Genomic DNA, 16,056 nt, shown 5'->3' on the forward strand with positions numbered 1-16,056 from the left:
TGGTCTAGGTTGGGGTGGGAAAACTTGTTAGCAGCCTTGGGATACTTTCATTGTTGTTCTGGTTAATATTTTCCAGTCCCCCTTCCCATGTTACCTTTTAAGTGTTCATTTTACACCCAATTTCAAGTAGGGCATCTAAAAGTATAAAGGTTTATGAGAATAAAGAGTAACTAAAGAGTAGCTTAACAACGTATTAGCATTTCAAAGGGCAGGGATAAGGATGACAGCACTCTCAAGCTCAGAACCTAGATGACTGGCAGACATCACATAACATTTCAGAACATATTTTCTGTTGAACTTCCTGAATACAACTTTTTTTTCCTCCTTCCCTCTCTTCCTTTCCTTAAAAAAACACTTTGATGGCTCTTCATTGCCGACAGAATAAAAATCAAGCTTCTTTCTTGGCTCAGCACTGGAGGCCTACTGTCCTGTTCCCCCTTCCTCTCTAGTCTCTCCTCCTGCTTCTCCCAGGACAGTGTGAACTGGCAATGCTGAAGTGTTTATATGTGTCCACACCCCACATGTGGTCATAACTCCATGACGTTCCCATAGCCTAGGATACCCTTCCCCACACTTTCTTAACTAGTTGAAATCTTAACTCTCAAGATGCAGCTTCAGAGGTCTTCAGGAAGCTTTCTTTAAACTCCTGGGTTGGATCAAATATCTCTTTCTCTTGTGTTCTCCTCTACTGAAAACAGGACGGATCCCACTTATTTCTGAACCTACCATTTGGCCAAATGCTTGGCACCTTGTAAGTGCATTCTATATGGGCAGGGGCTTTGTTCACTGTTGTATCCATGTGCCCATGGCAGGACCTGGCCCACAGTAACTATGTGTTGAATGCTTGAATATGTAAAGAACTGAATGGATAAATGCTCACTGAACGGGACTTTTTCTTCCCTGTGTATTAAGAAACAGGACAACCAAAAGTTGCTGTCTACAGCTGAATTCAGACCCTCTCTTGGGGTTGTTATTCTTAGCTTTTAAGTATCTAAAGAACTAGGTTGGGCATTTTCTGCCCCCCACCCCACATGTTCATCTCAGTTTCCAGAGAGGCTATAACACTCTCCCAGAGGGTAGTACTTTCTGCTTGTCTCTTCAGTGGATGCGCAACTAATTTCTAAACACCAAGGCCACATCTGCCACCAGCAGGTGAAAAGGAGCAGGCTGTTTAAGTGGTCCTGGAATCTGGGGTCTAGATTCTAACTCAAAGTACATCTTTTTGGAGTCTAGCTGTAGCAATAAGATACTTGTTGAGGTTTTCATAAGCTGTTGGGAACAGGAAAGCTAAAGTTCCATTTATTATCCCCCTATTTTTTTAACCAATATCATTTTTCAATTTAAATAGGAATATTTCCTGTCTTGGGCAGAGAAAAATCTGTTGATTCACAGGGACCTAAAGCATGTGAATAGACATGCTTTAGGTCTATGTGAATCAATAGATTTTTTTTGATCTTTAAAATCTTAGGTCCATGTAAATCATGTTAGCAAAGATTTACACTTTTAAATTGTGGACAAACATGCCTTAAACAGAGCTTTGGAAAAAATACAGAGTTCTTATTTTTTGGGGTGATATGAGGGAGAGCAAATCCTAAGTTCTTACAGACGTTTATAATAGAATTTGCCTTTATTAGACAACATAAGTTAACGAGTTAATGGCAATAAAGGGATGTAAAACTGGAGTTAAAGCTGGAATGTGAGGAGGGTGAACAGAGATGACCGGGTAGGCTCACTTGTTCTTTGAGCTGATTCACTTTCTCTTGAAGAAGCCTTTTCACTAGTTTCAGTTTCTGTTCAACTTCTATCATTCGTTCCTCCATGACAGTTACCAGTTGTTCCTGGTTTCCCTGAAGGGAAGAAAAGTATATTATTCGAAAATCATGTCACACTGAAAACACTGGTTTATTTTCCCCACAAGATGCTTAGAGAAAGGACAGCAAATGTTTTGCCTTTGTAACAGGAAGGATGGATTTCTCATGAAATGAGAGTTTTAAGCCCTGCATGGATTGCATATGTCAGAAAAGTAACCCTATCAGATAAAGGATCAGACTGAAAAATCAAAAGAATCTTACCTGTGTTACCATCATCCCCCTGATATAAAGCAAAATTCTGAAAACCCATAATTTAATACCTGTGAGTACCTCTAGTAAAATGGACATCCAAGGTAACTTGGAAGATAGCTATCAACCTCCCATCTGCGATCTGGGTCTCTGCAATGTTATGGGCCTCTCAACAACAAAACAAGCACTGAATATATTCAGGGTTTCCTAACATATCCAATCAGCTTGCAATATGCATGTCTGTTTTTCCTTTGAAGTGGCTGATGACTGTGAGGGTGGTAAGTTTTTTTCTTCATAATAGCCTCTTCCTGCCAATTTTTCTAGTCATCTGTTTCCCACTTGTAAATGTGAAGCACACATCTGGATTGGAGGATGGGTTTACTATCAGCAGATTGAAAATGAAAAATCTCCTGTTCTCACACAACGGTGATGGGTTAAGGAGTAAGTGAGTTTTGGAGAGGAGAGAGACCTAGAGAGATTAGAATGCAATTGACTTATTAGAATGCAACCCCCATCCCTCTGCAGTCCACCAAAATGTCCCCATAAGGAATTTCAGATTTCATAAAGGTATTAACAGCTGATGGTAGTTAAGATATACTTCAAAAGACATGCAGAATGACCAAACATGAGTCAAAGGCTACCATCTGTTTAGATACTAAGTAGTAACACTTAATCATAAAAGAAACCCTAAATCATGTAGTAACTATCCGGAGGATAAAAATTGTAATAGGCAAAGGTCTAATGCAGGAAGTAAGTTACAAAAAATTGGGCCTGGAGGACATCTAGCTTTTAAAAAGGCCTATATTTAAAAAAAATAATAGCTTTTTAAAGTTCAAACATAAATACAAAATGTCTGATGTCTATTTGCCCAACAAAGCAAAACAAACAAAAAAAAAAGAGATAATTCAAAGAACATAGAGTTGGCAAAAGAGTGGAAAAACAGGAAAAACAAAGGCAGTCATACACTTAAAATTTATTTTATTGTTTCATCAAAAATTTCCTGTCAAAAAGATTTGTACATCTTATACAAAACAGTATAAATACCCCTGGTTTTCTTCAAATTCCATATATAAAAGTAGTACCTTTTATTAAAAATAGTTACAACATATGGAATGAGAAAATATATAGACTACATCCTTTCAAGAATCTTAAATCCACACTCTTTAAAGGGTATAAATAAAATGATTTGTAACAAGCTGATGTTTGTGAATTTGATTCACAAGATCTGTCATTTCTACATAAATAAATAAGAGACATAATACTGCAAAGGTTTAACAGTAAAAATAATAAAATAATTTAAAAGAGCACTTAATTCCAACATAGCTTATGTCTCTGTGTGTGGTGTGTGTGCATGGGTGGGTGTGTGCATCTGTCTGCCATGGTAAGAAATGCCATCAATAGCAGCCCAGTTTTCACAGGTGCCCAATCCTTCTGTAGGAATCTGCGTGCACTGCTCGCTGCTCCGGTAGCAAGGCCTAGAGAAAGAAGGCAAGTAGTACACTTCACCCTCATGTCAGGATGAGTTTTTAGGGGGAGTCTAAATTCACACATCTACAATGCAAACAATTTTTAAAAGCACACACATTAACACTACATAGGCAAGCAAAGCAACACAAAATGCAGAAGAGATCACATCACTCCACACACAGAAACGTGCAGATTTAACAATATTCTGCATTCTTAAAATTAGTGTCAGCTCAGCAGCGGGAAATGGGAGAGCCTGCAGTAGCATTCTGGTGAGAGTAATAAGCAGTCCACCCTGTCATCTGGTTGGAGGATTTTTTTTTTCTTTCAAAAATCTTAGTTTTTGTCTAATCCTGAAGGAATTGGAGGAAAAGGATATTTTTTTTTTAACATTGGTGGTTGGGTTGGAAACAGCAGGCTTTGAAAATAGGGTGTAAGAGAGCAATGAGAAGAATCTTGGCGGATCATTTGGTTAGAAGGTCCACTAAAAACTGAGATCAAAGTTTTGTAGTTCAATTATATACTGGAGAGTTAAAGCATCTAACACTCTACCATTACAATTTAAGAACTTTAATACTGGGAAGTTGAAGAGGTATGTATAAAGCTTCCAAAAACAGATTTTAAAGCTCATAAAACAAAAACCTTCTAAAGTTTATTAGAAATACAGCATAGGTACGTATGTAGAGGGAAAAGTTTATTAGAACTGACAAGTGGTAGGAGTACTTCGTAATTAAGCATAGATGGATAGTAGAAGAAACAGAACTGTTCCTATGTAGAGTTCCAGGGCTAATGTGACTTTGCAAAGCCACTTTGAGGGGATTCAAATAAGAGATAGGAAATTCTTTGTCAAGCATTAACTGAGAGGCAAGGTATCTGAACACACAAGCGCATGCAAACCAGAAAGGATTAACGTAGAATTCCACAAAGAAGGACTTTCTATTTTATTCCTAGTTCTGAATTAACTAAATAGGCAAGCTGCAAAAGTTAAACTTCTGAGAAAGGATGATGAATGAAGCATTAAAGAGAAATAACTCTGAATACTTGAAAACCTAAGTAATATAAGATTGGATGTGGTGGTGAGCTGGGATCATGCTAATGCAAACAATGAAAAGATTTTTATTTTCTTAAATAGTTTTATGAACTATGTCAACTAGAAAGATGTCACTGACTATACACTCTATTTGTTGTGAAAAGTCATCACTTGTGATTTTCATGGGATGCAGCAGGCTGCACGGCTCTGGCACAGGAAAGCTCAGTGTACTTTGTTAGTAGCGCATATCCTAGCAACATTTAAATTTTGTAATATTTTTGGCATGGGATGGGAACATCAGGCCAATTGTGTGCTATGTTTAAGTGATCCTGATACTTCATTGTTTATTACAAATGGGCAAATCGTCTATTACAGAACACTAAATGACTCAGCTTAGAAGCTGAGAGCTCAAAAGTAGCACTGCAGTTCTATGGATTTGTCATACAGGTTAAATATCTCTCTGAAAGAAGATTTAGGATTGTGATTTTGTTTTGTTTTTTTAAATTTAAGAGATGGAGTCTTGCTATGATGCCCAGGCTGGAGTACAGTGGCTGTTCACACACATGATCGTAGCTCACTGCAGCCTTGAACCTCTGGCCTCAAGCAATCCTCCCGTCTCAGCCTCCCAAGTAGCTGGGACTACAGGTGTGTGCCATCAGATTTAGGTTCTTTCTCTCCACCTTTGAACTGGTATAACTTTCAAATAAACAGGTAAAATTAACAGGTGATCTACTAGAGTAGAGAGAGCTTCATACCTGTGGTGTGTTGGTTTCGGAGGTCCTGTTTTCAAGTTCCTCCTGCAGGTGCTGGTTTATCCTTTCTGCCTGCAGCAGCTGGTGTTGAAGCTGCAGAAACTGCTCCCTGGGCACCGTCGGACAGGCTTGCTGCTGGAGCAGCTGCAAATCCCAAGCATGAGGGGACGGGCTAGGCGTCGCAGTGGACCTCAGGTGCTGCATCTGAAGGACAAGGGCAAAGCCCTGTTCAGCTGAGTCCCTTCAATCCCAGAGCTGCCCTTTATGGTGTCAGGCAGTGAGTAATGAAGACTATTAATTCATTAATAACCCCAGACCCACTGAAACTTGGAAACAGGACAGCATATGGGCCCCAGGAATATAGAAATGAGAAAAGCTATTTCGCTTAGCAGAGAATATGCTTAATAAGTAGGCTTTCTTAAAAGTTTTAGGCTTAAAAAGCCCTTCCCAACTCTGGAGTGATATTAAGGGCATGATGTACATAATACATGTGAATTCTATTTCATTTTTTCTTATACTGGAATAATTACCTCCCCCCTTTTAAAAACTGGGGTTGGAGAAAGTGGTTATGCTTTAGGGTTTTACCACTTTACCATTCATAAAGATTCTTAAATGTTCAATGACTATATTTTTTCCAACCCCAAGTTAGCAATTTTTTTTGGAAGAACCTCATCTTGCATCTAAAATTATTTTAACCTACCTTTAGTTTATCAATATGTAATTATACCCTTAGATTAAACAGCACAAGACAGACAATTCTGGGGCATAAAGCAATAATATCCTAGAACATCTAGGAACTGGAGAACATGGAATGGAAGTATTCAAGACAATGAGGAAATGTGTACCAACATGCCAGTCAAAGTGGGGGAGAGGAAAGGGAGGACGATGCACGGCATTTTGGGCAGTGAGGCAGGCCACCTCACATCTATACACACGCGGAGCATGCAACAAACATTACCAAGACTAAACTCAAGAAGCGGCACCTCCAGGCTTGTGAGAAGGTGGAAAAGGACCTCTAAGACTCGGCTATAACTAAATGTTGCCATGAAATGTCAGAGCCACTATCCATTTCCTTATATCTAAATTTCTAGGTGGGGGTGGGGGCATTGCCCACTTTGAAATACCTCTAGTTGTAGATTCAGAAAACCACTTTGTTTTCATGATAAAAATTATGGAGAATTATCCATAATTTTATATCAGTGGGATAATTTTCTTCATACATAATGCTTTAAATACTGAGGAAAAGTTTGATGTAAACAGACATATTATACCATTAAAACAAAATGAATACTGGCTCTTTCCTTAAGTACTTATTAACTGTTACAATCAACAGAAATAACATGAGCAAGAGGTTTAATGAGATGGCTCCATGCTATGAAAGTTCATTGAAAGAGAATGTTCTACCTTCACACACTATCTCAGGCAGAGAACTGCACCCTTCTCTGCTACTTCCAACCACTGAGTTCTAGGTACAGGTTAGCCACAGACAAGACAAAAAGAAGAGAAAATTACAGGAGTTAGAGAAAAGTATGAGTAATAAAAAGAGAAAGAACAGTACTAATTAGGTCTATTATATACATGAATAAGAGCATATGAAAGACACATTTTTCTGTATATAAATTCTACAGACATTAAAATGTCTTACAACTCTAATTCTGCAAGTGCATCTTCACTTACTGTATCCTATTTGTGCCCCGCCCAATATAATGATTTAGAAGATTCCAGGCCAGGCGCAGTGGTTCATGCCTGTAATCCCAACACTTTGGGAGGCCGAGGTGGGCGGATCACTTGGGGTCAGGAGTTCAAGACCAGCCTGTCCAACGTGGTGAAACCCTGTCTCTACTAAAAGTACAAAAATTACCCAGGCATGGTGGCACGTCGCCTTTGGTCCCAGCTACTCGGGAGGCTAAGGGCGGAGAATTGCTTGAACCTGGGAGGCAGAGATTGCAGTGAGCCAAGATCACACCAATGCACTCCAGCCTGGGTGACAGTGAGACTCCATCTCAAAAAAAAAAATTAGGTCGCGTATGGTGGCTCACGCCTGTAATCCCAGCACTCTGGGAGGCCAAGGCAGGTGGGTCACGAGGTCAGGAGATCAAGACCATCCTGGCAACGTGGTGAAATGCCATCTCTACTAAAAATACAACCAGGCATGGTGGTGGGCGCCTGTAATCCCAGCTACCTGGGAGGCTGAGGCAGAAGAATCGCTCGAATCCGGGAGGCAGAGGTTGCAGTGAGCTGAAATTGCGCCACTGCATTCCCACCTGGTGACAGAGCGAGACTCCGTTTAAAAATAAATAAATAAATAAAGATTATTCCAGGTCCAGTACAGAATGGATCTAATGTTAAATCTCTTGCCACTTGGAGATGCAGAATGCAGTATAAACTATAAGCCATTTTGTTGTTTAAGTGTCTGAAATGTTAGCTATCATAGAGGTACACAAGAGACTGAGAACTGCTGATATAGTCTGTAACCCTTTTGTTGAGTGTTCAAAACAAACTTATTGAACCGCTCATGTTGAAAAAGCTCTGAAGTAGGCGTCAAATTCTAGCCCTAATTTTTTTCTTTTCCTAGTCTAGTGATCTGTGATCTTTAATTACAGTGGGGGGATGTGTTACGTTAGAACCGTGACTGTTAAACTAGTATATAGAGATGAGAGACTACTTCCCCCAAGGGAGTGCACATATCAGATTAGAACCATGAAGACAGCTGTGCTCAAATCCCCTGACTCCAGAGATTCTGATATAGAAACCTGTCCCTGCCCAGCCTGCCACCCGTTGCCCCAATCAGGTAAGAATCCCTGCCAGAGTGAGAAGGAATGTACCTATCCCTCAGGTGAGCTGGGACACACTGTGCATCCCCCAAGTTAACCTACTCTGTAGGTATCATACTATAAATAAAAATCCAATTTGTAGCGCTGGAGAGGGGGAATGGTTAATGCTTAATAGCTACAGCCGAGTGATGAACAGGTTTTGGAAGGAGTGGTAATGGTTGTAGGATGTTGTGAATTTAATGAATGCCACTGAATTGTACATTTTTAAATGCTTAAAATGGCAAATTCTATGTTAGGTATATATTTATCACAGGTTAAAAATTAATATACTAAAAACCATTGAATTGTACACCTGAAATATGCGAACTACATAATATGTGAATTATACCTCAATAACACTGTTTTTGTTTGTTTTTTTGTTTTTTGGGTTTTTTTTTGAGACGGAGTCTTGCTCTGTCACCCAGGCTGGACTGCAGTGGTGCGATCTCAGCTCACAGCAACCTCCACCTCCTGGGTTCAAGTGATTCTTCTGCCTCAGCCTCCTGAGTAGCTGGGACTACAGGCGCATGCCACGGTGCCCGGCCAATAACACTGTTTGTTTTAAAAAACTTCAATCTGGAGAAATATAGGAGAGATCAGGGAACTCCCAACACTTTGGGAGGCTGAGGTGGGAGGATTGCTTGAGCCCAAGAATTCAAGGCTGCAGTAAGCTGTGATCACAACACTGAACTCTAGCCTGGGTGACAGAATCTCAAAAAAAATATCCAATTTGTGTAAATCTATAGCATTAATAATTTTTTTTTTTTTTGAGATGGAGTCTTGCTCTGTTGCCTAGGCTGGAGTGCAGTGGCACGATCTTGGCTCACTGCAACCTCCGCCTCCCAGGTTCAAGCGATTCTCCTGCCTCAGCCTCCTGAGTAGCTGGGATTACAGGCGCACACCACCACGCCCAGCTAATTTTTGTATTTTTAGTAGAGACGAGGTTTCACCATGTTGGTCACGCTGGTCTCGAACTCCTGACCTTGTGATCCACCTGCCTCAGCCTCCCAAAGTGCTGGGATTATAGGCATGAGCCACTGTGCCTGGCCAATAATTCAGTTCCATTTCCTAATGAAAGTTTCATTAGAATAAATAGGTATGAGATGTTCTTTTCAGTGTTCAAATAGAAAAATCCATGCTTTTTCCTTAGCTGTTCGGCTCCAGTGTCAAGAACACTCAATTTTCCTCCTCTGTTAGCAAATATTTACTACTAGGTGGGAAAACAACAAGGGGAAATTGCTTACGATGGCTAATAATGTTAATGGGTGTTGGGTAAGATGGGAACAGGCGGGAGAAGAACTGGTCTCTTGGCAGAGCCTCTGGAAAGGCTCTCACAGTGACTAAGTACACACTGCTACTTTTCAATTTGATACTAGACATATGGGCTTAGTTTTAGACATCTTATTCCTCAGAGTATATAATTATATTTCATCAGAAAAGCATGTCTACATCTAAGTACAGCCCACAGCTCAAAGTTTTGAATGCATTCATTATATTGCTGTTAAAAAAAGAAAAAATGGTTTAGACTTCACTAAAACTTTCATGAATTTCCCCTTTAGTTGATAAATCAGAGAACACAAAATTGACAAACTTCACTGGTGATTTCATGTTAGTGCTATACGTTTGCCCATAATTCGCATTAAAAATCAATGCTTGGTGCTTGGTTTTTAAAAGCTACCTTTGCATGTGGCCAGCTTCATAAAAGAAAATACTTAAATAGTTCCATTTCTTCTTCTTTTTTTTTTTTTTGAGATGGAGTCCGGCTTTGTTGCCCAGGCTGGAGTGCAATGACGTGATCTTGGCTCACTGCAACCTCCGCCTCCCGGGTTCAAGCAGTTCTCCTGCCTCAGCCTCCCAAGTAGCTAGGATCACAGGTGCCCACCACCACGCCCAGCTAATTTTTGTGTATTTTTAGTAGAGACAGGGTTTCACTATGTTGGCCAGGCTTGTCTCGAACTCCTGACCTCAGGTGATCCACCTGCCTCAGCCTCCCAAAGTGCTGGGATTACAGGGGTAAGCCACTGCGCCCGGCCCCATTTCTTCTTATAATTCTGGCTTAAAAATATGTGTATACACAGTACTTTTTAAGAGCACAAAAAGACAATTTCTACAGGTTCTTCTCTGCCTTACATAAGTCTTATAGTTCACTAAATGTTAGATTAACTAATTTCATTTACCCAAGGTATATCAATGAAATCCTTAAGAAGGATGTATACATGTTTGTTATATCCTATAATTAAGCTCGGTATTCAGAAAGCAATCTAGAAGACTGGAACTCAAAGTCCAAGCTGACAAGCTAGTTTTACAAATCCGTTTTTTTTCTTTTTCTTTCGTTTTGAGACAGGGTCTCTCACTGTCTCCCAGGCTGGAGTGCAGTGGTGTGATCTCAGCTCATTGCTACCTCCAACTCCTGTGCTTAAACAATCCTCCTGTCTCAGCCTCTCAAGTAGCTGGGACTACAGGTACATGCCACCACACCTGGCTAATTTTTGTATTTTTTTTTTTTTGTAGAGACAGGGTTTCACCATGTTGCCCAGGCTGGTCTTGAACTTCTGGACTCAAGCCATTTGACTGCCTCAGCCTCCCAAAGTGCTGGGATTACAGGTATAAGCCACCATGTCCGGCCACAAATACATTTTCATAGTGATCAGATGTACCTCTCACAAGGCAGTCCTGAGTTCTAAATGTAGTAATGAAGAATAGCAGCACTTGAAATTAAAACTTCCAAATGTTAATGCTCTCAAATTCCCCGCATGGATTTCCCAACTGAAGAGGGTGCTAGAGACCAATCATGTCTATAAAATGCTGCAATATAGGAGGGATCAGTGAACTGGTATAAACATGGTGATGGCAAGAGTGCTCAGGGCCCCTTGGCTAATCAGAGAGTCCCTGCCCCCTGAATTTGCAGAGGTACAGGTCTTTGCATTTTAGGTCACCATTATTACTTACTCTGAAAAGCAGTATGGCTTCCTATGGCAGTATAATGAAGCAAAGTTGTCTGTTAAACTTGGTAAGGCGGACCAAAGAATTCAACTTGGCAGTGTACTTAGATTTTCACAACGGGAATTCAATGCCATGTCTAGTCTCTCCCAACAAATAGCTCATTCATGGATTAACATATTCTTCATAGCTAAGGCCATCTGCTGAGAAACTTACCTCCATGAGCTGCTCATCCAGTTTTACTTGTTTCTTTTTCAGGCCTTCATTTTCCAAATGAATTGTTTCTAATTCTTGTTCAAGGGAATTCATCTGACTGACCTGTTTAAAAAAACAAAATATTCCCTTGAAACAGAAACAAAAACACTTGAGTTGTTCTACTTTATTTTGACAAATCTGTGCTTGTCAGAAATCTCAACTCTTGGAAGAAAGCCAAGTTAATTCAGTGACAAACAAATAATACAATTCAGTGTATTGCTTACATTTAAGTAATCTAGTTTTAATCACCTGTCCTCACACAGAATAGATTCCTTAAGGCAGCTGGCTTTTAAACTTGGATGCCACCCACTGTAAGAAATACATTTTATCTTACAACACAGTACACACACCCACACATATGTACAGTACATATCACTGAAATATCCTTACCATGGACCATGTACTCTGATATTTTGTAGTATATTAATAAAAAATGCTAGTTTCCATTAAATTGATTTCATAATCCTCTACTATGGATCTGCAGCAGGAAAAATACTGTCAATGCAAACCTAAAGGCTTAAAATTGAGAGTACATAAAACCTGATTTATATAACTTTTCGATTTTAAAGATTTCATGAGTACCTTTTTTTTTGAGACAGAGTCTCACTCTGTCACCCAGGCTGGAGTGCAGTGGCACAGTCTCAGCTCACTGCAACCTGCACTTCCCAGGTTCAAGCGATTCACCTGCCTCAGCTTCCCAAATAGCTGGGACTACAGGTGTGCACCACTGCACCCAGCTAATTTTTGTTTGTTTGTTTTTTTTTTTTTTTTAGGGATGGGATTTCATCATGTTGATGAGACGGGTCTGGAACTCCTGAACTCGTGATCTGCCCACCTCGGCCTCCCAAAGTGCTGGGATTACAGGCATGAGCCACCGTGTCCAGCCTCACTTTTATAACTCTTTACTACAGGAAGAACCTAGTGAGCTAGAGGACACAAGTCAGAATATTGCTCAGTAAAAAACATACAACACTATCTTAGAAAGCTGATTTTGCTTCTATCAAAAAGAGCTGAGGAGAACAGCAAGAATTGTGAAACAGAAGTGTAGTCTTCCAGGTCCATTTTAAACTTCAGTATTATTAAAAGCCTATCACAGACTCTTTTCCCCCTAATGAGCAGCTAAATGAAACCCATTTTCTTTCTGCAAAGTTTACTTGAATGTACCTGAAGTTAAATGACATTTCAGCTTTAGAGCACAACCAGGCCTTCTTACTGCAAATGGTCATGATAACTTTCACAAAAAACAAAAATTTTATGAATACTTTATAATGAAATATTTTTCTCAGATTTCTAAACAGACCATATTTTTTATAAAGAGGTAATAGTGAAAACTGAGTTTCAGTTTAGAAAAAGAAAAGTAACAACTCTGAGAAGTCTGGTCTAGAACTCTAACTTCACGGGACAAATTACAGAAAGCAAACTGATTGGCACTGCAGAGGTGTGACCAGGGGGTAGCCAGCCTCCAAGAGGCCTCAAAGAGCCCCACCTCCGGGTATTCACACCCTTATACAGTCCTCTCCCACACTATACTAGGGTTAGTCTGTGTGACAAATACAGTGCAGCAGAAATGTTGGTATGTCACTCGCAGGATTAGATCATAAAGGGACCACAGCTTCTGTCTTGGTCTTTCGGTCTCAGTGTCTGTTTCATCACTCCTTCTGGGGGAAGCCAGATGCTACACCCTGAGAAAAGGCCCAGGTAGTGAAGAGCTGAGGTCTCAGGCAAGCAGCCAGCAAGGAACAGCAGCCTCCTGCTAACAGTTGTACGAATGAGCTTGGAAAGTAGCTCCTCTAGCCCCAGTGAAGCCTTCGGGTAACTGCAGGCCTGGCCAACATGTAGACTGCATCCTCATGAGAGCCCTGAGTTGGACCACCCAGCTAAGCTGCTTCTGAAATCCTGACTTGTAGATAAGACAAGAAATGTTGTTTTAATTTGTTACATAGCAATAAAAAAAAAATCCCATATTAAGATGTTTCTAAGATTCGAGTGATAAATATTTTGCCAACTTATAAGGGCTTCTAATACTAATAAAGATGATTAATTGCCTTAAGAAAGCTTAAATTGTGGGGTTTTTTTTTGTTTTTTGTTTTTTGTTTTTTTTTTGAGACAGTCTCACTCTGTTACCCAGGCTGGAGTACACTGGTGTGATCTTGGCTCACTGCAACCTCAGCCTCCCGAGTAGCTGGGACTACAGGCACGTGCCACCACGCCTGGCTAATTTTTGTGTTTTTTTAGTAGAGATGGAGTTTTACCATATTGGTCAGGCTGGTCTCAAACTCCTGACCTAGTGATCTGCCTGCATCGGCCTCCCAAAGTGCTGGGATTACAGGCATGAGCCACCACACCCGGCCAAACTGTTATTTTTTCAACCATTATTCAATCAAAAAGAACCACGATGCTATTTTGACAAGATAACAGCATAAAGAGATACATGCCAAAATATGCCATCGTAATCATTTCCTTAGAAGTACACCTGAGAAGAAACACACTTAAGAACGCATTATAGTGAGAACACAGATGCACGCCATATATTCTCAAAAACTCACCTTCCTGTTAGCAGGAGATTGTTCTTTCTGAAACTGATCACACTCTCTCTTTAAGCTCAATTTTTCTTGCTCTGTGGGTTTCATGGTACCTGATGGGTTTAGATGTTTTTGGTGCTTGGGAAGAAGATTGGATTCCAATTGACGGACCTAACAGGAACAAATGTAAGAGGAAGAAATGCTAATACAATCACCCAGCCAGCGAAAACAACAAACACAGGGAAAGTTTTAATTCAGTACTTGGGTCCTGTTTAACATCCTTTTTCAATCAAGCCTGTAAATACCTGAAGCTAGCTTTTCTGGATTTCAAAAGACCCTTTCTAGGTGAGTCTGGTTGGGTCTGCAAACCCAGGACTGTAGGAACAAGACTGGGAAGAGGAGACTTCTGGGTCCACTAACTCTCCAGGAGTCAACAGTGTATGTGATGTGGCTGCCAGGAAAACAGGCACAGCGGTCCCAGGCCCTTTTTTTCTGACATGAACACTACTTTTAGGAGAGAATGGGCTGACAGTTCCCATCTGCTCTTATTGGACTATTCACATCTAAAACAGTTCTACGAAGACATGAACCATGTCTGTCTTGCTCACCACTGCAGCATCAGTGATAGCAGTTTCTGGCACGGAGTAGGTGTTCTAACTAAATATCTGCGACTCTTCAGAGTTCCTCCTCAAAAGGGGTGTTAAGCATAGGTTAAATATCATTGGGAGACTATGCAGCAGAGGTAAGGAATTCAAGCACCAAGTTGGTGGTTGGAAAAGACCTTAAACCTTGAAATGCTGTCTTTTAAAGGAGGCACCTTTTTCTCTCGTGAGGAGTTATTTAGACCTGCAAGATGTGAGTCTAGTTTTACCATTTTTGTACTACTAGTCTTGGTGGCCAGCCAATTTGAAGACTATATGGTTCACATAATTTCCATGAGTCTATATTTTGGATATGAAGATTAAAGTCACAAATATATTTTAATATAAAACTGCTTATAAAAATATTTTATAAACATCAGGATAAAATTATATGTGAGTAAATGATAAATTATACATTCTTAAAATAAGTCTGCTATAGCAGGATACTCAAATCCACACCTTAGAACCATTCCAATCATATCCAACATTCATTTTCCTATCAAACTAGTCATTTTCAAACATATGCCATGATGTGCAGCTTCTCCAGTTACCTTCTCCCGGGAGTGCGTGAGTTCGGCTTTGGTGTTCTGTACCACGGTCTGGAGCCTCTCATTCTCTTGCCAAAGCAGCTGCTGTTCCTCATTCATCAGATGATCCAACTTGTCCCAGGACAGCCTTTTCTGCTGGTTATGGAGCCCTGATGGATGAGCAGCTATTTCTGGGGCCCAGCTCTTAAGAGAATTGCAGAGTGTAAGCCTTAAAAACAAGCTATTGGGTAATTGCTGTTTTGAGACAGGTGTCATGTTTACCCAATGACAACGACTCCTAGTAAGTACCTTTCAATTGTCCCCTCAGTCTTCTAATGAAAGTATGTGTATGTACATATAAATATGAATAAAACAATATTCTTGAAGTTTGATTTAAACAAAAAGGTTTGGAGAGTCTCTGTTTAAAATGGTCTTTGACAAAACAGCCATGTCATGTCCAATAATGAATATGACTCTAGGGCGAGGCCCAGTTCCATAAAGGACCCAAATGCATTGAGACTGGTGGCTTAAAAGTTGCTTCATTCTTACGAAGTTATCTTTAAGCCCAGAAGATATTCATTTGATTCACAGAGGACATAAAGAGAAGGCTGAAATGCACTGCCAACTCAAAAGCTTTCACAGGCTAAACTCTACTTTCATTTTCACATATGCAATCATATCCTTTTTTTAGAATCCAAAGCACATATTGTCCATGTAATTAACGTCTGAATTCAGAAATGTGCTTTCAGCTACCAAAGTGATTTTTTGGATCTTGAAAATGATGTAAAAAATCAAAAAGATAACACAAATAGATAAGCCTCTTGCCTTTTAAACCAAACATCAAAAAAAAAAAGGTACAATCTCATTTTCAGAAAAAGTCAACCCAGAAGTAATTTTAAAAATGGAAACTTTTTTTTTTTTGAGACAGAGTCTCACTCTGTCACCCAGGCTGAAGTGCAGTGGCACGATCTCAGCTCACTGCAACCTCCACCTCCCGGGCTCAAGCAATTCTTATGCCTCAGCCTTCCAAGTAGCTGGGATTATGGGCGCAT

The 16,056-nt window shown here is 40.1% G+C and overlaps 1 protein-coding gene across 31 annotated transcripts in view; it reads right to left on the reverse strand.

Annotated features, from left to right (window-relative positions):
• NIN (ninein) overlaps nucleotides 1-16,056 on the reverse strand; it is a 111,719-nt gene that overhangs the window by 4,411 nt on the left and 91,252 nt on the right. For 21 of the 31 annotated variants that reach the window (XM_063793365.1, XM_063793359.1, XM_016926073.4 and 18 more), the window contains 5 exons: nucleotides 15,029-15,208; nucleotides 13,861-14,007; nucleotides 11,276-11,377; nucleotides 5,310-5,510; nucleotides 1,734-1,847 (listed from right to left, as the gene is read on the reverse strand). In XM_063793365.1, coding sequence (XP_063649435.1) covers nucleotides 1,734-1,847; nucleotides 5,310-5,510; nucleotides 11,276-11,377; nucleotides 13,861-14,007; nucleotides 15,029-15,208 — 744 coding nt within the window. Of the gene's footprint in view, nucleotides 1-1,608; nucleotides 1,848-3,021; nucleotides 3,536-5,309; nucleotides 5,511-6,710; nucleotides 6,772-11,275; nucleotides 11,378-13,860; nucleotides 14,008-15,028; nucleotides 15,209-16,056 lie in introns of those variants that run through there. The other 10 variants (XM_063793368.1, XM_063793367.1, XM_063793355.1 and 7 more) reach the window with 3 other exon arrangements.

This window comes from Pan troglodytes, chromosome 15, assembly GCF_028858775.2.
Source record: "Pan troglodytes isolate AG18354 chromosome 15, NHGRI_mPanTro3-v2.0_pri, whole genome shotgun sequence".
In the NCBI taxonomy this organism is placed as follows: domain Eukaryota; kingdom Metazoa; phylum Chordata; class Mammalia; order Primates; family Hominidae; genus Pan; species Pan troglodytes.